The 22,583-nt window shown below is 40.1% G+C and overlaps 1 protein-coding gene across 4 annotated transcripts in view; it reads right to left on the bottom strand.

Moving 5' to 3' along the window:
* Positions 1–2,611: 2,611 nt before the first annotated feature.
* Positions 2,612–22,583, bottom strand: part of gtf2h2 (general transcription factor IIH, polypeptide 2) — a 39,754-nt gene continuing 19,782 nt past the window's right edge. For 3 of the 4 annotated variants that reach the window (XM_043707894.2, XM_043707904.2, XM_087999974.1), the window contains exons 7-16: positions 20,579–20,633; positions 18,605–18,710; positions 18,308–18,398; positions 17,297–17,384; positions 13,347–13,454; positions 11,566–11,629; positions 9,097–9,200; positions 7,932–8,034; positions 6,749–6,788; positions 2,612–2,774 (exon numbers count right to left, since the gene is read on the bottom strand). In XM_043707894.2, the coding sequence (XP_043563829.1) occupies positions 2,664–2,774; positions 6,749–6,788; positions 7,932–8,034; positions 9,097–9,200; positions 11,566–11,629; positions 13,347–13,454; positions 17,297–17,384; positions 18,308–18,398; positions 18,605–18,710; positions 20,579–20,633 (870 nt within the window). In that variant the 3' untranslated portion in view covers positions 2,612–2,663. The remainder of the gene's footprint in view (positions 2,775–6,748; positions 6,789–7,931; positions 8,035–9,096; positions 9,201–11,565; positions 11,630–13,346; positions 13,455–17,296; positions 17,385–18,307; positions 18,399–18,604; positions 18,711–20,578; positions 20,634–22,583) is intronic. The other variant, XM_087999980.1, reaches the window with a different exon arrangement.

Here is a 22,583-nt window from a genome sequence, read left to right as displayed (position 1 = left end):
GTCCCAGCCCCCGGATTCAGCACCGCCCTCTGGACCTGCAATCTTCTTCCCAACCTCTCTGCCCCCACCCCCTCTCCCGCCTATCACCCTCACCTCCTTCCACCTATCGTATTCCCAGCGCCCCTTCCCCAAATTCCCTCCCCCCTACCTTTTATCTCCGCCCGCTTGGCACACCAGCCTCATTCCTGAAGAAGGGCTTATGCCCGAAACGTCGATTCTCCTGCTCCTTGGATGCTGCCTGGCCTGCTGTGTTTCTCCAGCACGACATTTTTCAACTTATGTGGAACATCTACTTATAAACTTTACAACAACCAATCTTCTCAAAGATTATACAGTTCAGACTTGAATGGTCTACCACAAAACATGTGTTCATTAAAGTGTATGGAATGGTAGAATACAAAATATTAATTTCTAACATTTGTCAAATAAATCTTATTTCTGCACAAACCTAATCTACATTAACATCTGTGGATAACAGCTATGTCAAAACTTTATCAAAAATACACTTAGATTTTGAAAACATTTACAATTATGTCACAAAAGTGATTTTGATGACTCTTGATCAGTAAATTACATTTTCTCCTTCCTGTTCATCATGCCAATTGTGCGCTGCTTATTCAAATTTTCAAACACTGCTGTAGGACAAAGAATAAAGTACACAAGTAGAGGTCATTACACACCGTAACTTATTGATATTACCAGTCATTAATATTTTTCAAGTGTTAAAGCAGTACTACTGTAAGATTGCATGAACTCCAATGTGTTGAAACAAGAAAACAAATACTGTTTTCTTTATAATCTCTGGAATGATGAAGGACTTTGGAAGATTACAGTGCAAGAGTGCTTAATAAAATGGGTGTCAAATTATACTTTTAAAAAAGGAACCACGTGTAAAAGTAGCAATTGTAACCAACTTTTCTCAAAACAAATATGGATTTTATGGTATTAAATTTTTAATACCTATTAATTATAATTTTTATTTCCCAAAAATGTTTTAAATTTCAGAAAGCATTAATTCCTGATTTTCTTGTGGATAAAGGCACTACCTTGTATAATAGCAAAGCACAGATATAAGAGGTTCTCAGATTTAATTAGTAATCTGTCAATTTAACCAATCTAAGTTAGAGGTTCAGTTGTAAGTTTGCAACCTGAGCTACAAACCTTCTCAAAAATTGCTAAGTTACAAGTGCTACAAATTGGTCGTGGGCACTAAGACTGGAGGAATTTCACAATGGCTTTCATTCAGACTGCTATTCATTGCTCTTAACCGTGAAATTAAGTTTTCCATTTCTCGGTGAAACTAATGAAGAATTTCAACAAAAAATGTCTTGCATGACTTTGTCATTGGATAACTTTCTTATTTTAAAAATTAGAAAATAGGACTACCACAAGGATATATTGTTTACTCTTCAATGTTAGTGGTGAATAATGCAGCTGACAAGTACAGATAAATTAGTCTGACTCTGATATTTTGCGTCGAGTGTGTGGTGCTCGAAAAGCACAGGTCAGGCAGCATCCAAGGAGCAGGAAAATCAATGTTTCGGGCAAAAGTCCTTTACCAGGGGACTCAGGCCAGGCTGCTTAAATGCAAGGATTTTGTTTTTCCTTCCCAGATCATTTTATCTTTATTCATGGGATTTGAGCCTTGCTGGTGAGGTCAGTACTTTTTGCCTATCCTCAATAGTCTGTGAACTGAGTGGCTTGCTCAGCCATTTCAGAGGACAATTGTTAGTTAACCATATTGCTGAGAGTTTATAGGTCTGTAAGGACAGCAGATTTCCTTCCCTAAAGGACGTGAGTGAACCAAATGGCTTTTTATGACAGACAGTCTCAAGTTCATCATTAATGAAACTGGCTGTCAATTCTAAGTTCATTAATTGAATACAAGTTCCACTAGCTGCAATGGTGAGAATTGAACCTATTGACCCCAGAGCACTTACTTATATGTCTGGATTATTGGTCCAGTGACATCACCATTATACCACCATCTCCTCCCAATGGCTACTGATCCCTTGCAATTATGGAGCATGAAAGCCAATTCCAGTTCTGAGCAAGCTCAGTGCATGTAAATTCACGCCGAACTCATCGAGTAGAAAGACTAGCTGATCTTATTTCCAAGGAACACAGAAGCCATTTCTAAAATCCTTTAGTTGTTCATAAAGCTGATCCAACTAAAATTAGCTGATTCAACAGTAGAGAAACATTATTGGTCCTATAGTTCATAAGATGTATATATCAGAAGAATTAGGCCATTTGGCCCTTCGAGTTTGCTTCGCCATTTGATCATAATTGATATAATGTTCAGGGGAACATTGTGAAGTATTGACCAACTGACCCAACATCTATTATTGAAAATTGAGTTAAACAAAACAAAATAAATTTATAAAATTATGAATGAAAACTAATAAAAACTAAAAACAAAGCACCTTAACATGCAGAAAGCATATGTGAATGACAGTGTAACCAGACCAATTTACTTATATAATTGATGAATTGCAAAATTATTTATTTTGAATAAAAACAGTAAATATAAAGCTTCCTGTCAGAAATACATTTCTCAGGTCAGCTGTTGTAGATACAAAGTACATTTCAGTAAATGAGGCTCTTAGCAATGGGTACAGGTGATATTCCTTTAATAAGTTAAAACATGTATTTGACGGTTACTAAGGACTGGATTGATTGTGAATACATCCAGGACAACAATGCAAGGTATCGTGAATAAATATATCACACTCCACACAATAGATGTTCTGGCATGCATTGCATATGTATACCTGCAAATAAACAAGGATAGTGTCAGATAGTAATCATAAAACAGTGAAAACATATTGGCTAATGCATTCCTGAAGAAGGGCTCATCCCTGAAACGTCGATTCTCCTGCTCCTTGGATGCTGCCTGACCTGCTGCGCGTTTCCAGCAACACATTTTCAGCTCTAATGCATTCTTTCCCCAATATCATACACCCATGTGGAAAATGAAAGAGCATGTAGAGGATTCTATCAAGTTTGTCAGCAATACTGCTCAGGAGAAAGTGAGGACTGCAGATGCTGGAGATCAGAGTCAAAGAGTGTAGTGCTGGAAAAGCACAGCAGGTCAGGCAGCATCCAAGGAGTAGGAGAGTCAACATTTCAGACATAAACCCTTCATCAGGAATGTGGGGGGAGAGTGGGAAAAGGGGGCTGAGATAAATAGGAGGGAGGCTGGGACTGGAGGGGGGAAGGTAGCTGGTATCTACCTCTCCCCACCTGCATCCACCGATCACCTTCCCAGCTACCTTCCCCCCAGGCTCACCCCCTCCTATGTATCTCTCAGTCCCCTTCCACATGGCCGATGATACATTGCAGGACAATAATACATTTAATTAAGGATGAAAAACTATGGAGGGCATCACAGCAGAGTTCGCTCCTTCCATCATCCAACAATCACAACACTTTTCCTGTCGGGAATACTGAACACTGACTAGAAACAGGTTCCTGGTGACTTTTGCCCCCAAAGAACCAAGTGTTACAGAAGTAACTGTAGCAGCCAACCATTGCCTACATGAGATTAATCTATATGTTTTGATTAAATAGTGTTTTTGGACTTAGTCACAGAGGTATACAGCACTGAAACAGACCCTTTGGTCCGACTCGTCCAGGCCAACCAAATATCCTAACCTAATCAAGTGCCATTTGCCAGCACTTGGCCCATATCCCTCCAAACCCTGCTTATTTATATCCCCAACCAGATGCCTTTTAAATGCTGTAATTGTACCAGCCTCCATCATTTCCTCTGGCAGCTCATTTCATACATGCACCACCCTATGTGTGAAAAAGTTGCCTCTTAGGTCCCTTTTACATCTTTCCTCTCTCACCCTAAACCCATGCTGTCTAGTTCTGGATTCCCCACCCAAGAGAAAAGACCTTGTCTATTTACCCTATCCACACCCCTCATTATTTTATAAACCTCTGTAAAAGTCAGCCCTCAGCCTCCGAAACTCCAGGGAAACCAGCCCAGCCTATTCAGCCTCTCCCTATAGCTCAAATTCTCCAACCCTGGCAACATCCTTGTAAATCTTTTCTGAACCCTTTCAAGTTTCATAACATCCTTCCAATAGGAGGGAGAACACAACTGCACACAATATTACAAAAGTAGCCTAACCAATGCCCTGTACAGCCGCAACATGACCTCCCAAATCCTATAGGGAGAAAGTGAGGTCTGCAGATGCTGGAGATCAGAGCTGAAAATGCGTTGCTGGAAAAGCGCAGCAGGTCAGGCAGCATCCAGGGAAAGGAGAATCGACGTCTCGGGCATAAGCCCTTCTTCAGGATTCCTGAAGAAGGGCTTATGCCCGAAACGTCGATTCTCCTGTTCCCTGGATGCTGCCTGACCTGCTGCGCTTTTCCAGCAACACATTTTCAGCTCCCAACTCCTATACTCAATGCTCTGTCCAATAAAGGAAAGCATACTAAACACCTTCTTCACTATCCTATCTACCAGCGACTCCACTTTCAAGGAGCTATGAACCTGCACTCCAAGGTCTCTTTGTTCAGCAACACTCCCTAGGACCTTACCATTAAATGTACAAGTCCTGCTCTGCTTTGCCTTTCGAAAATGCAGCTTCTCACTTTTATCTAAATTAAACTCCATCTGCCACTCCTCAGTCCATTGGCCCACCTGATCAAGATCGCCTTGTAATCTGAGGTAACCTTCTTTGCTGTCTATTACACCTCCAATTTTGGTGTCATCTGCAAACTTACTAACCATATCTCCTATGTTCTCATCAAGTCATTTATATAAATGTCAAAAAGCAGTGGACCCAGCACCGATCCTTGTGGTACTCCACTGGTCACAGGCCTCCAGTCTGAAAAGCAACACTCGACCGCCACTCTGTCTTCTACTTTCAAGCCAGTTCTGTATCCAAATGGCTACTTCTCCCTTTACTCCGTAAGATCTAACCTTGCTAATCAGTCTACCGTGAGGAAGCTTGTTGAATGCCTTTTTGAAATCCATATAGATCACATCCGCTGCTCTGCCCTCATCAATCCTCTTTGTTACTTCTTCAAAAAACTCAAACAAGTTTGTGAGACATGATTTCCCACGCACAAAGCCATCTTGACTATCCCTAATCAGTCCATGCCTTTCCAAATGCACATAAATCCTGTTCCTCAGGATTCCCTCCAACAACTTGCCCACCACCAATGTCAGGCTCACTGGCTTTTCCATAACCATATTCTGGAAATCTAACGTAAATAGATCAACCAAATGGTAAACATCTAGGCACATGATTTATTTGGTAGGGCTGTCTTCTTCAGCATGTCACAATGTCAAACGACAACTAATGTCCTAATATTCAAAATTAAGATTCAAAAGTTCAGTACTGGACTGGACTTAATGAATCACAGGACATAATAAGTTCCTCAAATGCAACAATCTACTTAATTAATTAAAATTAAATAGGTACCCTCATGGAAAAGTTGCATTTGTTTGAATAAACTGCCAAGTCACCCACATAATCCAATATAGAGGAACCTCAATTGTGATTAGATTACTTACAGTGTGGAAACAGGCCCTTCGGCCCAACAAGTCCACACCAACCCTTCGAAGAGCAACCCACCCAGACCCATTCCCCTACATTTACCCCTTCACCTAACACTACAGGCAATTTAGCATGGCCAAGTCACCTAACCTGCACATTTTTGGACTGTGGGAGGAAACCGGAGCACCTGGAGGAAACCCACGCAGACACGTGGAGAATGTGCAAACTCCACACAGACAGTGTGGAGAATGTGCAAACTCCACACAGTTGCCCGAGGCGGGAATTGAACCCAGGTCTGTGGCGCTGTGAGGCAGCAGTGCTAACCACTGTGCCACTATGCCGGCCAGGAGATTTTGAGGTCCCGATAGAAACACTACATCAAAGACGTATTTTCAACAGACTTTGCGTCTTTTGTTTACAGTGATGAAACAGGCACCGTCTCCAAATGACTGAACTCCCGCACTCTCTCTCTCCCCATATTTTCCCTTGAGTTCTATAGAGGGGTGTAACCCTAAACGCCTCCCCACTTCCCCAGATAATCTGACCAACATTGTCCTGTACAGTGCTGAGGTGGAACCTGTCAAAGAGTTGCAGTAAAATAAATTGTGTGTGTGGCTGTGTGTGTACGCGCTATTTGGAGATTTACCCCACAAAGGCAGCAGAAGCAGTCTTACTGCTGGTGTCCAGTTCAGAGGGGGTGGGGGCAAGTGCTGGATGGAGGTGGGGTTGGGAGCAGTACTGGACGAAGATGGGGGGAGGCGGTGTTGGATGGTGTTGGGGGGGCGGTCTTGGACAGCATCGGGGGGGAGGTCGGTGTTGGACGGGGTTGGGGGTGGAGGGGGCGGTCTCGTTGGGCTGGGGGCACGCGGTGTGGTGGGCACAGGGCGGTGTTGGGGGTGGCGGCTCACACGCTGTGTGCTTCTGCAGTCTCCTGAACGGGGAGCAGACTTTAAAAACTCTGAGCTCCAGAGGAAAGGCATTGAATCAATTAACTGAATAATTGATTATCTGAATGAAATAGTGCCCGCCCATCTCATTCAGATAATCGAGGTTCCTCTGTATGAATTTCATATTAAAACACAAGTCAGTATCATTACTGAAACAGTATAAAAGTGTCCTACAGAGGGCAATTTCTTCAGCCCTAATATTAGACATGGCTGCAACATTGACAGTGTTCAACACATTTACAATTTTTGAATCTACAATAATTTTCCACAAGTAATACTTACATTCGTATCCTTCAACTCTCCCTGGCAACCTTGACAATACCTAACAAAAAAAGAAAAAATTTTTTTTTTCCCTCTGGCAATTTTGTTTTCTTTCTATTCCTGTCCTGAAACATGGATTCCTTTTTGAGATATGGTGTGGAGGACTTCAAATTCTTCTCCCAAATGCCACTTCTCATGTGTAAGCCTCATTTATTAGCATTGACAAAGTATTAAAATATGTAATATATCGTAGCCTAATATATTTCTATCTGCCACCGCCCCCCACCCCCCACCCCCCACCAATGCGTAGAATCCAGTGGAGGTACAAAAAAACGGAGATGCATCAACATCGGTTTGTTTCCTTTTTCCTAAACCAAGGGTACTGACGCTAATTATGTTGCTTACTCTACTTGAGCCAGTAATCACAGCTAGGATCTTCTTATCTGTTTGGCTCATAAGAAAGGATAAACTTTTTTTTAGTCATTAGTAGAGTAAAATTCCATTCTTTGAATATACATTCGTTAATGTACTACTAAACTAGAGCATACATAAACAAATTGCAGATTGCACACAATATACAACTTTTGTAACTATGTGGATAATAGCAGAAAGAAAGAACAAACATTATGTGCAGTCTATAGAGGATCTAGAAAAAACATAAGCTTGCACTTTTCTCAATTTAATTTCAGTTACTTTGTTAATGATTCTTTATTGCATACAAAATAAAACCTACTGCATGCCACAAAGTGCTTATATCATGCCTTATTATGTTGTGATCAGTTTTTTTTTTAAGATATTATTTGTGGAAGAAATGCTGGATCTTCTTCAAAACGTGCCTTGGGAATACTTAAATGAACCTCAACAGGAAACCAGAGCTATGGTTTAACATTGCATTAAAGACTGTAGTTCTGACAGTGCAGCAGCGTCTCAGTGATAGGTTGAAGCAACAGTCTAGTCGATGTGCTCAAATCTCCATTAGGATTCAACCCTACATCCTCCTGATTCAGAGGTGAGAATGCTACTGAGATGCACTAACAGAGCCACATTGACACAATTTCTCTCTTACCGTGGTAAATATTAAAGCTGTTTAAAGAACATTTTCAGATAAATGAGGACTGTGTTTAAGAAGAAAACAATATTAGCCACTGCTTTTTACTGAACAAACCATGTTTTTCCAATAGTGCAGTCTTGGTCCTTGACATACCTTTCTCCCTGAATCTCCTCCAAGGAACTTTCCCTAAATGCATCTAATGGGAACAAGTGGTGGTAAGACCTGGCCAAGTGTGGTGCAGACACTAAGGTAAGACCTAAAAGAAATGAAAACAACTTCCAGTTATAGATAGGATCCTCCCTTCAGATACACAATGTCTCTCTACAAAGATAGATTTATTAAACGTCAAAAACAATTTAAGCCATGTGTGTAACGTTCACTTATTTTTCAAAATATTATCATGCAGTAAAGACAAGGGAACACACAAGAACACAAAACCAAACAGCAAATCTATATTATTCATCAGGAAGGACTTCCAACTGCATGAGGCAAGTCCTCATACACTGGATTTTTGTGCACATCCTCTTAAAATACAGTAGGATACAGACTAATGTAGAACTACCTTTTCTGAAATCTATCCTTAACATTTCCAAGAAATTAGGATTTTACTACATATTGCAAAAGGTGTCCACAATGCAATCCATGAAGCTTATCTGGCTAACAAAATGCCTGGCAAAGTCAAATAGTGATGCCAAACAGAAACAGTTTGTTACTTGGGATTTTTAAAACTGTGTTCCTTATTAATTGCTTCATTTTCAGATCCATCCACTCCAGTATTCAAACTATCCTCAGCACCAAAATTAACCTCAAAGATACTACTGCTCTTGACTATGATTTACTGCTCTTTTTAGCATCATTGCCAATATTGACCACATCAAGTTTCTTTGCTGTCACTCCTCCAGGACATTGCTTTCCTCAAAGTTTGATCATCATGTGCCAGCACAGTAAATGTGTACAATAAACAATACATTCTCCCATCCCAAAATGATTATCTCCCGAGTACTGCAGCTTTCCATACTTGGTTCTCTCCCATTTGTTGTTTCTTATGATCAATGTCATCTACAAGTGCAGGATTAGCTTGTGTATATATGCAAGCTCCCTCGGAGTGATTTACTCCAGCCTGAGGTTCTACCCCCATCCTCTACACATTTGACCCCAAGATTACTGACCATTTCCGATTTCTTCTATCCTATAATCTAAAGCACAATGACTGACATCTATAGTTCACCCCACTATTTACTACTCTAACTTCAGACATATCAAAGAATCTGATTTTTTTTGCAACCACACCTCTAAGTTTGAAACTGAAAGTACTCACCACATACTTTGCACTCCACGGGCAGTTCAGTATATTTGGCTCTGCACTGAGGACAATAATATCCATCAAGTGTTAAGGTTGGCCCACTATTACTATCTAAATGTCTAAAAATACAAGAAATTAACACAGAAAATTTAAATTAATTTACTTGCATGATTACATTTAATTTACATCATAAACTTTGTAAATTCATAAAACCCTAAAGGGAATTTACAAATACCAGTATCGAGTAAGGATGGGTAAAGACTGACACTTCACTCTATGTTTGAGTTCCCAATCTAAAATGTTACACAGACAGAACATAGCAACAAGTTCCAGAAAGGAAAAGCAATGAGAAAATTTGATCTGGTATTAAAACTTCAGTGGCAGGAATTGCTAGGCAATTAGAAATCAAATAACAATCATAGAAGAGACCTTATAGCTCAACATGTCTATGCCAACCAAAGCTGAGCCACCCAGTCCAATTGTTCTTTCCAGAATTTGGTCCACGTTACAGCATTCGAGATGTATCTCCAGACCCCTATTGAATGAGTTATGGGCTTCTGACCCTACTACAGAGAGTGAATAGGGCAAAACCGTTCCCACTCAAACAGCTCTCAAACCAGCAGGCACAGTTTTGAAGTGTTTTACAAAAAGCAGCAAACACAAACATCCAATAGTTAGAATCCAGAATGCACTGCCTTGAAGCTGGTGGGGGGCAGACTCAATTGAGGCATTCAACAGGGCACTGGAAAATTATTTACATAGAAACAATGTGCAGCAGTACTGTGAAAAAGCAGGATGTTGGCAATTGTAAAGACCACATCTTTCTATTTTCCTGCAGTTACATGGGAAAGTGCTGGAGTTGGTGGTGGTGGAATGGACTAGGGTGTCCCAGAGGGAACAATCCCTGCGAAATGCAAACAGGGGAAGATGGTGGCGCTCTGTGGAGTTGTCTGAAATGGCGGAGAATGATCCTTTGAATGTGGAGGCTGATGGGATAAAAAGCAAGGACAAGAGGAACCAGATCACGCTGCTTTGAATGATGGGAAGAGGCAAGAGTGGAAGCACAAGTGATAGGTCGGATGCGTTTGAGGGCTTTGTCAACTGCAGTGGGTAAGAAACAATGGTCGTGGAAGAAGCAAGCATGTCAGCGGCATTATTTTGGAAGGTGGCATCATCCAAACAGATGCACAGTAGGTGAAAGAACTGGGAGAATGGGATAGAATCCTTGCAGGATGTGGGACATGACAAGCTGTATTGAAGGTATTTATGTGAGTCAGTGCTTTGCAATGGATGGCAGTGGACAGTTTATTCCCTGAAATGGAGACAGGATGGTCAAGGAAAGGAAGTGAACTGTTGGAAGTGCATGATGTGAAAGTTATAGAGGGGTGGAAATTGGAGGCAGAATTAATAATGTTTTCAAGGTCCTGGCAGGAGAATGAAGTGTCACCGAAGCATTTGTTGATGTACCAGAAAAAGAGTGATGGGAGGGGGCCAGTGTAAGACTGGAACAAGTATCGTTCCACATCCGTAAAGAGGCAGGCATAACTGGGACCCATGTGGGTGCCCATAACCACTCATTTGACTTGGCAGAAATGAGATGAATTAAGGGAGAAATTTTTCAGCGACAGAACAAGTTCAGCCAGGCGGAGGAGAGTGGTGCTGGATGGGGATTGTTCAGGCCTCTGATTAAGGAAGAAGCCGGAGGCTCTCAGACCATCCTGTTGGGGAATGGAGGTATAGAGGGATTGGACATCCATAGTGAACAGAATGCAGTTAGGCCCAGTAACTGGAAAATGTTAATACAAGTGGAGGGCATCAAAAGAATCACGGATGTTGGTGGGCAGGTCTGGATAAATGGAGAGAGAATGGAGTCAAGATAGGAGAAAACAAGCTCAATAGGGCAGGAACGAGCTCAATAGGATATGATGGACCTACTGGGATAGTCTGATTTGTGGATTTTGGAAAGGAGAGAGGTCGAAGTGGGCTGTCTGAGGTTGGGTGACTACTAGATTGGAGGCAGTAGCGGAGGAAGATCTCCAGAGGTAAATGAGGTTGGTGAAAGTCCTGGTAATAATGGCTTGATGTTCCAAATTAATATTGAATTTGACACCTTCAAATTGTAAGTCATTTCTTCTCTTTCTTTTAGCTTGTTATGTCCTTTCTCTCTCCTTTCAAGTCTGGCATTTTCACATTCTGATCACATAATCTGAAGTATCAACACCTTTTCTCCACCAGCACCCTACACCCATTACCCACCGCCCCCCTAATTATGTTATAAATGCTGTCCCTCCACATTTCGCTTCAGCTCTGATGAGGAGTCATCTAGTCTCAAAACGCTAGCTTTCTCTCTCTCTCGCTCCATAGATGCTGTCGGACCTGCAATGATCTCCAGCATTTGTTGTTTTCAGTCTATCTAACCAAAATGCTCTGGTCAGCTTATTACCAAACTAACAGTTTGCATTAATTATCATTTAATATACTTACGCCATGCTGAAACATGGTTTTGCGTCCTGATCTGATAAGGATACCATTGTGTGCTGGGGGAAACCTTACAACAGAAAGAAAATGAGCATTTCGATTTCATAATCAAAATATTTCATTACTTAACATTAAAATAATTTTAAAACTGAATAAATTTATCAAGAAACCCGTATGATCATCAATACTGATGCTAGTGCAACTGATAAGTACCTTAATAGAATATCTGCAATATTAAATGAAAAAGCATAAATTCTTTCTCATAAAGACAAAATCGAATACAGGTAGAAGGGCATTATCTTAAGCAAACTGGATATACAGACCAACATCCACATAGCTCTTTTAGATTTGGACCATTTCATTTTTCATGCCCCAAATTCAAAGCTTTGTTGTATTGTTGTTAATCAACTTTCACAGGGTGTCAGGTTTGGTAGCATTTTATATTTCATTTAAGAGTTACAGGTTTAGCTGGACAAATGTTTTAAGATTTTACTCAGCTAATGTTATAACAAAACTGATAAACTGGAATACGTCCTCTGATTCATATCACTTATCTGGTAAACAGTTGAAGCATACAAGTTATGAACATAGTTGAAAAGTGTGGTGCTGGAAAAGGACAGCTAGTCAGGCAGCATCTGAGGAGCAGGCAAGTCGACATTTCGAGCATAAACTCTTCATTAGCAATGAGAGGTTGGCCCAAGGGAGCTGAAAAACTCTAGCCACATGATGCCTGGAAAATTCTAGCTACCCGACGCCTGGACTCCTCCATCGCCAAATTCTAGGCACCTGACGCCTGGAGGGAGAACATCTCATCTTCCACCTTAGGACCCTTCAACACATGGTATCAATGTAGATTTTCTCAGTTTTTTTTATTTCTGCTACCCCTACTTATCCCAGAGTCAATCTTCCAACTCAGCACCACCCTCTTGAAGTGTCTTACCTATCCATCTTCCTTCTACCTATCCACTCCACCCACCTTTCTGACCTATCACCATCACCCCCCCACGTCCATTTACCTATCGCATTTCAGCTACCTTCCCCTCAGCCCCACCCCCCCCCTTCCATTTATCTCTCAGCCCTCTTGGGCCACAAGCCTCATTCCTGACGAAGACCTTATGCTCCAAATGTCGACTCTCCTGCTCCTTGGATGTTGCCTGACCTGCTGTGCTTTTCCAGCACCACACTTTTCAACTCTGACCTCCAGCATCTGCAGTCCTCACTTTCTCCAGGTTATGAACATCTCAGGTTCATTGCCCTGTTTTAGCAGATTTCACAAATTTAGCAAGGGGTGTTAGTGGAGTCACTGTAAAAGGTTTCAACATCATTGGATAGTGAGTAAGAATAAGGACAGCTTCCACTTCTGGTTCTTATCCGAAATTCTTATTGTCGCTGAACATCAAGTGAAAGTGAAATCACGTGGTAGGATATTTAACATTTAAACTCTTAGAAATAAAAATATTTGAATATAATTGTTCTCAACCTACAGCAGATGACCACTATCCTCAGAATGTTTTTCTTCTCACAGAATACAACCTCAGCTGTCTGTCAAGATGGCATCTGGCAATGCCCTCCATGGTACAGCAATAAACTTCATGTTGGTGTGAAAGTATTATTGAGGAAAAACAAATTACCCAGTATTTAGTACATTCCTTGTTAAGTAGTCTGAATTCAACTGAGAAAATTACTTCATAATTATTGCATGCTAAAAATCCATCTTTATATTCCAAAAAGAAAGAACATAAAGAGTATCACATACTCAAACAATAACTGACTAAAAACGTACTTACCCATACGAATGAGAGAGCACTCTGTATTGGAACTGGCAGGTTGTGGGCTCACATGATAATTAAGCAACTCTTTAAAATGGCTCTCATCTAAAATAACATGGTATGTACCTATAAAAGGGCCCACAAGAAAATAAAATCACATTTAAAATGCTATTATTTTGTGAACTTGATCATTTCATTTTTAACCTTTATATTCTTGTGTCACTGTTGTGACCACTGTTTTTCTTCTCACAGGATACAAGCTCAGCTGTCTGTCAAGGTGGCATCTGGCATGGTATAGCAATACACTTCATGTTGGTGTGAAAGTATTATTGATCAAAAACTGTTGTGACCAAACGTTTGTCACTGCCACTAAGAATTAGTTAGCAAAATGTTCACAGGGATGACTTCACTCTCTCACACAAACTCTGCCAAGAGATAAATGACTAAAGTAGCAGTCAAATCCCAATACAACATTTACAAAGTACACATGTTGCTGCGTTTTGGGTTTGATACAGTATGTACTCATGTAAAAGTCAAAGTCAATTTAGTGTAAAGTGAAATTGACTGAGCCTTAAAAATCCAATCATTTTTCATAACAATGGATTTTACACAACCAAATGGATTAGATCAGAGCTTTTGTAGTCCTGCCAGATCAGTTGTTTCATCAATGATCATGCTTCCATTGAAACAAAGTCAGAAGTGGAGATGTTCGTTGATGGTTACACAATATTGAGCACCCATCACAATTCCTCAGATACCTGAACAATGGGGAGTCCAGCACATCAGTGTAAAGGTCAAGAGTGACGCATTTAGATTTAGATTACTTATAGTGTGGAAACAGGCCCTTCGGCCCAACAAGTCCACACCGACTCGCCAAAGCGCAACCCATCCAGACTCATTCCCCGACATTTACTCCTTCACCTAACACTACAGGCAATTTAGCATGGTCAATTCACCTAACCTGCACATTTTTGGACTGTGGGAGGAAACCGGAGCACCCGGAGGAAACCCACGCAGACACGGGGAGAATGTGCAAACTCCACAGTCAGTCACCTGAGGCGGGAATTGAACCCGGGTCTCTGGCACTGTGAGGCAGCAGTGCTAACCACCGTGCCAGAAGTTTAATAGATGATAATCTTGACCTCTGCCTGAGATCACCAGCATTACAGATACCAGTCTTCAATCCATTTGATTCACTCTATGTGATATATATGATTGAAAATACTGGAAACTGAAAGGGGAATAAGGCTGACAATATTCCAGTAATAATGGTGAAGACAAGTGCTCCAGAACTAGCCATGCCCCTAGTTTAGCCACTTCAGTACAGCTATAACACTCAAATTCAGTCTAGTGCTCTCCCCCTCATTGCTTCAGAAAGCAACAATGCATCCCAAAAAGAAAACTATGTAGCCTCTTACAGTACAGACAACTGGTCACAAAAAGCCACTAATGACAGTGGTTCCATTTTGTCTCGCACAAAATTAAAGCCGATGGTGATATTCGGATTAAGAATTTCTCCCAGAAAAAAAATTTAAGGAAGTTTTATTGTCTATTTCTTGACTATGCTTAAGGTAGAAGTGCATAGATTCTCAGTCAGGGGGTGAAGGAATATCAGGATCAGGGGGAATGCAAATTTGAAGTTACAATAAAATCAGCCACGATTTTATAAAACAGGCAAAGAAGGGTCAAGGGCTGAATGGCCTACAGCTGCTGCTTGTTTCTATTTTCCTATGTTTCATATTCATAAGAAAAGATGATCCCTTCTTCTAAAAGACTAATTTATTGCTGGGATTTGGGTATCATTCACCTTCCAGGTTTGGCAGGCTGAGCATATATACCAGAGTCTAATTCTCCAATTATTCAACATTAAGATGCACACTTTTAACTGAGAGTTCTACATTGCAACCAAAAGGAAAACATCCCATATTTCCCTTTCTTAATCCAGAGCATAAACAATAATTGTAGTAGAGACAGGTAGGATCAAGGAAAACCCTAAAGTTTTCAATAGGGATGTCAGGAATAAAAGAATGACAGCAGTAAGATTAGGGCCTGTCAAGGACACTAGTGAGAAGTTGTGCGTGAAGTCCCAAGAGATAGGAGTGGCGCTAAATGAATATTTTTTGTAAGTATTCACACAGGAAAAAGACAGTGTTGTTGAGGAAAGTACAGAGATGCAGGCTATTAGACAAGATGGGATTGAGGTTCATAAGGAGGAGGTGTTAGCAATTCTGGGAAATGTGAAAATACATAAATCCCCTGGGCCAGATGGGATTTATCCTAGGATTCTCTGGGAAGCCAGGGACGAGATTGCAAAATCTTTAGCTTTGATCTTTACATCATTATTGTCTACAGGAATAGTGCCAGAAGGCTTGAGAATTGCAAATGTTGTTCCCTTGTTCAAGAAGGGAAGTAGAGACAATCCTGATAATTATAGACCAGTGAGCCTTACTTCGGTTGTAGGTAAAGTGTTGGAAAGGATTGTAAGAGATAGGATTTATAATCATCTAGAAAGGAATAATTTGATTAGGGATAGTCAGCACAGTTTTGTGTAGGGTAGGTTGTGCCTCACAAACCTTATTGAGTTCTTTGAGAAGGTGACCACACAGGTAGATGAGGATAAAGCAGTTGATGTGGTGAATATGGATTTCAGTAAAGTTTTTTATAAGGTTTCCCATTGTAGGCTATTGTAGAACATACAGAGGCATGGGATTGAGGGAGTTTTAGCAGTATGGATCAGAAATTGGGCAGCTGAAAGAAAACAGAGGGTGGTGGTTGATGGGAAATGTTCATCCTGGAGTTCAGTTACTAGTGGTGTACTGCAAGGATCTGTTTTGGAGCCACTGCTGTTTGTCATTTTTATAAATGACCTGGATGAGGGCATAGAAGGATTGGTTAGTAAATTTGTGGATGACACTAAGGTCGTTGGAGTTGTGGACAGTGCAGAAGGATGTTGCAGGTTACAGAGGGACATAGATAAGCTGCAGAGCTGGGCTGAGAGGTGGCAAATGGAGTTAATGCGGAAAAGTGTGAAGTGATTCACTTTGGAAGGAGTAACAGGAATGCACAGTGTTGGGCTAAAGATAAGATTATTGGTAGTGTGGATGAGCAAAGAGATCTGGTGTCCATGTGCATAGATCCCTGAAAGTTGCCACTTAGGTTGATAAGGTTGTTAAGAAGGCATACGGTGTGTTAGCTTTTATTGCTGGAAGGACTGAGTTTCGGAGCCATGAGGTCACGTCGCAGCTGACCAAAACTCTGGTGCGGCCGCACTTGGAGTATCACATACTGTTCTGGTCGCCACATTATAGGAAGGACGTGGAAGCATTGGAAAGGATGCAGAGGAGATTTACCAGGATGTTACTTGGTATGGAGGGAAGGCTGTTTTCTTAAGAAAGGCTGTTTTCGTTAGAGAGAAGAAGGTTAAGAGGTTTCTTAATAGAGACATACAAGATGACCAGAGGATTAGATAGGGTGGACAGTGAGACCCTTTTACCTTGGATGGTGATGGCTAACATGAGGGGACATAGCTTTAAACTGAGGGGTGATAGATATAGGACAGATGTCAGAGATAGATTCTTTCATCAGAGTAGTAAGAGTGTGGAATGCACTGCCTGTAACAGTAGTAGACTCACTAACTTTAAGGGCATTTAAATGGTCATTGGATAAAATATATGGATGATAATAGAATTGTGTAGATTAGATGGGCTTCAGATTGGACTCACAGGTCGGCGCAACATCGAGGGCCGAAGGGTCTGTACTGCGCTGTAATGTTCTATGTACACTGTCTCAGCTACAAGTCAGCACAGACCAAAAGTCAAACCTATGTGTCTTTTGGTCTACACTGTTCAGTTACTCACTGCCTTAAGTCCATTGATTAAGTGAGATTTAAAGCAAACACTTAGGAAAAAACATTTTCCATTTTCTTCACTAACATGAACAGGATGAGTTATATAGCTTAGATTACCTACCACCAGTCTCGCGGGTGAGAACAGTACAAACTCGAACTTCTGCTGATAGGCCAATCACAGATACTCTGATTTTAGCAGCTTTTAAGCACTTCAGAAAGCAAAGTAAAAACAGACAGATTAGTATAACTGTCCCAAAACTTTTAGAACACCAAAACAAAGTTGTAACAAAATTAGAATTAAATATTTTTCCTTCCCCAGTTTTCTGCCAGTTATTATTCTTTCTTCCATCTTCCATCCAGTACCTCACCATCATGATTCTTATTCATGTACAAAAGCAACAAGCTAATCAACTACAGAGTCCATAACAGTTAAACCAACAGTACTTCCTCAATATCCATATTTACAACTTGCAGCACATGTCAAATAGTGTTAGAAGTAGAAACCTTGCTCGATTTTCTCCTCCTGACCCTGAGCTCTCAAGTCAAAAGTATTATTCTCTTCAATCACCCCAGATATGATCATCAATTCAGCATGAAGCAAGCAATAAAGTCTCTTGAAAATTCCAGTTATTGAAGAAATCATAAATGATGATAAATATTGCAACTATATTTCTGCCAAATCTAAAACAGCACAGAAAGCTGTTGGGGCCAGTTTGTTAGATACATTCGAGAAGGAGCAGGCGGTGGCCTTTGCAGCTAAAGGGAAGAAAGCGGTGTAATATACTGAAATTGGATGATCTGCCAGGATCATATTGAATGGTGGGCCTACTCCTGCACCTATTTTCTATATTTCTGTGCATTATCCTTCCACATAATCTCATTCCCTAGCCCTTTCCCACAGCACAAAATTACAGCAAGTGGCCTTAGGCTGAGAGTAGAGTACCAGATTTTGTGGGAGATGTGGAAAAATAGCTCAATTCACATCACCCTCCAATATTCTTCCTATTCAGTTGCCAAATGTCCAATCCAGATAATAACTTCTCTAGAATAGGTACAGACATGTGCACACATATACCAGGTAGGTACACGTGTTATTTTTATCTGATAGGATCAAAGCATTTGAAGCATTTACCTTCATAAGGTCATTAATGTTGGATGGGTCGCATGTTGTAAGACTGCTAAAAATGACAAGTATTTCACGGCTGGTGTGTCCAGGCATATGCCTTTTGGGGAGAAGAATCAGAACAAAGATTGTCATCTGTACTGATCTAGTCCAAAATCTGGTAAAATACAGCTCAAATCATCTCAGATGGAAAACTAAACAAAAATACAAACAGAAACAAAACCAAACAAACAAAAGGATGGGGCAGGCTGGGTTTCAGTGGGGAGATTGGTGGAAAATTGTTAGAACCAATCCAAAAATACTTACTTCAAAGTCTCCATGGCCAAGCTGAGTGAATTGTAAAGTGAAGGCTCTCCACTGCATGACAAACCTACAGCTTTCTTTAAGGCTTCTTTATGTTTTTTTGGATTTCCTATCACAGAAACAATGACAATACCAGTCTCAATTAGAAATTACAAACAGGCTCTATGCAAAGGAATAGAAAGTCTGTGTTTCAATAAATGAAATCGTAGAATTTGCATACTGCATTTATTACAAGTTGTTATGAAAACCAAATGGTATTCATATTGATATTGCATATTCAATATCCAATCCAATTAGACTAAACAGTGATGCCAGACCAAAGCAGAGTTCTTGTGGGATTAAAAAAAGGAACATAATGGAAATAAACTGCTCAATCAAATCTTTTTTTTTCCAATGATGCAAGTGTCCACTGTGTCCAAAATAACAAACACTGATACTAGTAAACCAAATTTATCATACTGCCTCCAGAAGGAGAAATTATCAAGATGATTTCACTCTTTGTAAAATAAATTAGAACCAATGAAAATGAAACAATAATTAACAGGCAATGATATTTCAAATAAAAGTTGTAAACATCACTGTTCAACAAATATGGCACCATGCACAATCTCAGTCTTTAAAACTCAATCAACTGAGCCCATGATTCTCACTGACCTAGCCTATCTCATTAGAATTAACCAGTGAACATATGCCAACCCTCTCACTTGGGTGATGTCAGTCTCCGTGGTATGTCTTTCCAGAGTTCCTTTTTACTTGCCAATCAACAACACATGGTTCACAATCTGATGCTCTAATATAAACCCTCAACCCTTCTGCATGTTGCCTTCTGCATACTACCTTTTAGGATTGGTTCCTTTTAGCATACTCATTCATCACTTCCCCAAAAAATTCTGGAAATCAATTTTTCTTACTGCCAAACAGAAATCATAGAGCTTTTCTGACTTATCTTTACACAAATTCGGTGTTTCTCTTTCTCTTTCTGTTAGCTTTCTCTTTGTACTTGCAACTGCATGCTGATGGCTTTTACATTCCAGTTTCCTGCTTCTACTTTTTCTTCATGTCTAGCCATGTGGCCTCTGTCTTAATTTCTTTTAATTGCACTGTTTCCAGGCCAAGGAGTGACAGGTAACATGAATTAGAATTTCTTATGCAAGAAAATCCTATTAATTCCTTTACAATTGAGACAAAATCTTAAAAGTTAATTTCAAACAAGTCTTCTTGAAAATAACTACAAATACCACAGACAATTTAAAGAAATTACAAATTTTCTTTGTGTTGTACTGCTTCTGGGTCAAAGGTCTTCACAATACCATTCTATGTATTTTTTCTTAATTTCATTTTCACAGCATGCAAATACATTACACACTACCAATCAAATTTGAAGACACAGTGGAAAACATGACTCTGAGAATGCAAACAGAGATGATTGATTTGTACATAGATCTTCTTCAAATAGTGTACTGTTACAAAGTCAGTTGAATGCTATGTAATCCACTGATAATATCCATTACAGAGATTCATTACAATATTTGTTTCACAATGCAAGCAGGAATACAGAAATATGCTCAAGAGTAGAAGTAGGTTCCAGTTCTTTTGAGTCCTTAGCAAGCCTTTTTAATCTCATTTTAACAATCGGCAAGATTTTCTTGTGGGCTGAACTCCAGTGTGCAGCTCAAACAGCAATCCAAAAATTCTCAATCAGCTTCACCAGGCCTTTAATTACCTTAAACTGGCTAGATATGCCACTTGCAGGCAGGTAACCCCACTGCTCTTGCCTCTGGGAAAATGATCCGGGAACAGAATAGAGCACAACCATTGGCATGCAAGCTGGCAAAAGAAAATCTGGAGAGTGGAGCTGACCATGCTGCTCAACAGTTTCTTACTGAATGCAGTGCTACACAGCTGATTTTATATCTCATACAATTACTTCAATGTAGTCTTAAAATATGAAACATATGTGGCATAAAGTTATATTACCAGCAAGTTCAGTAAGCTTTTCTGCCCTTTTGTTTTTTGTAGTAACAATACCAATCTAAAATAAAAATAAAAGATAATTAGCAACAGACAATATTTAGCTGCTGTGAAAAATAAATCAACAGATTTACTCCTTGACCCAAGACTCATAGCTAAAACAAACTACCATTTGACTCAATGTAAGGCAGAAAGAGAAAATAATTAAGGTTAGATTAGATTCCCTACAGTGTGGAAACAGGCCCTTCAGCCCAACAAGTCCACACCAACCCTCCAAACAGCAAGCCACCCAGATCCATTCCCCTACATTTACCCCTTCACCTAACACTACAGGCAATTTAGCATGGCCAATTCACCTGACCTGCACATCTTTGGACTGTGGGAGGAAACCGGAGCGCCCAGAGGAAACCCACGCAGACACGGCGGGGGGGGGGGGGGGGGGGGGGGATGTGCAAACTCCACGCAGACAGTTGCCCGAGGTGGGGATTCAACCCTGGTCCTGGCACTGCAAGGCAGCAGTGTTAACCACTGAGCCACCTTGCTGCCCCTCAAGTCTACCCCAACATGTAATTCTGGTCGTATACAAGTCTCATAAAACAAAATTCAAAAAATCATACATATTGTTACATAAATTGTACTCTGTTGGAATACCAGCACAGAATATACACAGCAGATTATTTTAATTGATTAGGGCATGACTTAAATTAGTACAATAAGTACAAAGTTAAAGAACTCCACAGCTTTGGGTCTAGACAATTTGAGATACAGATGGAAATAACAGAATCAAGGGAGTGAGAAATACACAAAGCTAAACTTGAAAGAATGCAAAGTACAAGGAAGGTTGGAGGATTATTATACAAACAGATATATGAAAAAGCATTAAAACCATTTAAACAGAAGGATGAACATTTTAATCTCAAGATATATAGGGTCCAGAAGCTAATGGAAGACAACACACAGGTATGATGAGTGAATATAAATTTTGTGTGGACCAGAATACAGGCAGCAGTATTTGAATAAATCTAAAAAACATATTCTCTTATTCCTGTTGTCATTCAAATAAATGTACATTGGACTATTACTATAATTTTTCTTGTGAATTCCAACAGAGTACAATTCATGTAAAAATATGTATAACTTTGAATTTTGTTTCATGGGACTTAAGTAACTTCTCTTTCCGCCTTACATTGCATCCAATGGTGATTTGTTTTCCCTGTGAGTCTTTGGCCAAGGATTAAGTATTCTGTTCATTTTTCTTTTATGGAAGATGAAAGATGGCAGGCTGACCATAAGAACACTGGACTTTGAATGAGCACCAAGATTGCAACTAATGTGATTTAACCTGATGTGGTGGCCAAAGAGAGGGATTAAATCAAGGGCAAGGTTATAAAATCTTTTCACACTAAGCATGATTAAAATATGCGAAACACTACCCCCAGTGCACACATTCACCAAGATTATACCAGGGCTAGGGTTAAATTAAAAAGGCAGGTTGCAGAAGCTTGAATAGTATTCCATGAAATTCAAAAGGCTGAGAAGTAGTAGTGGATGCAATATGTTTTTTTTAAAAAAGGTGTTCATTACACATTAAGTTAATTAATAAGATCAGAGCTCTTGTATCAGACGTTAACATATCTGCATGGCTAGAGGATTGGCTAACGAGTAGAAGACAGAGTTGGGATAAGGGGATGCATTTTCAGGATGGCAAACTGTAACTAGTGGTGTGCCACAGGGATCATTACTAGGACCACAAATATTTACAAAATATAGGAATGTCTCAGAAGGGAAAAGCGAATGTACTATACCAAGTTTGCAGATGACGCAAGAATAAGTGTGAAAGCAAATGGTGAGAATAACAGAGTCCACAGTGATATAGACAGGTTAAGCAAGGGGGCAAAAATTTGGCAGATCAAATATAAAGTGAAGAATTTTAAAGTTTTGCACTTTGGCAGGAAAAATAGAGGAACTAAATATCATTTAAATGGAGAAAGACTGCAGAAAGATACAGAAC

This window comes from Chiloscyllium plagiosum, unplaced genomic scaffold, assembly GCF_037043375.1.
Source record: "Chiloscyllium plagiosum isolate Xiang-an unplaced genomic scaffold, Cpla_swu_hap1 HiC_scaffold_2, whole genome shotgun sequence".
Taxonomy (NCBI): domain Eukaryota; kingdom Metazoa; phylum Chordata; class Chondrichthyes; order Orectolobiformes; family Hemiscylliidae; genus Chiloscyllium; species Chiloscyllium plagiosum.
The sequence above is the reverse complement of the archived record's forward strand: the minus strand, read 5'-3'. Positions and strand labels throughout refer to the sequence as shown.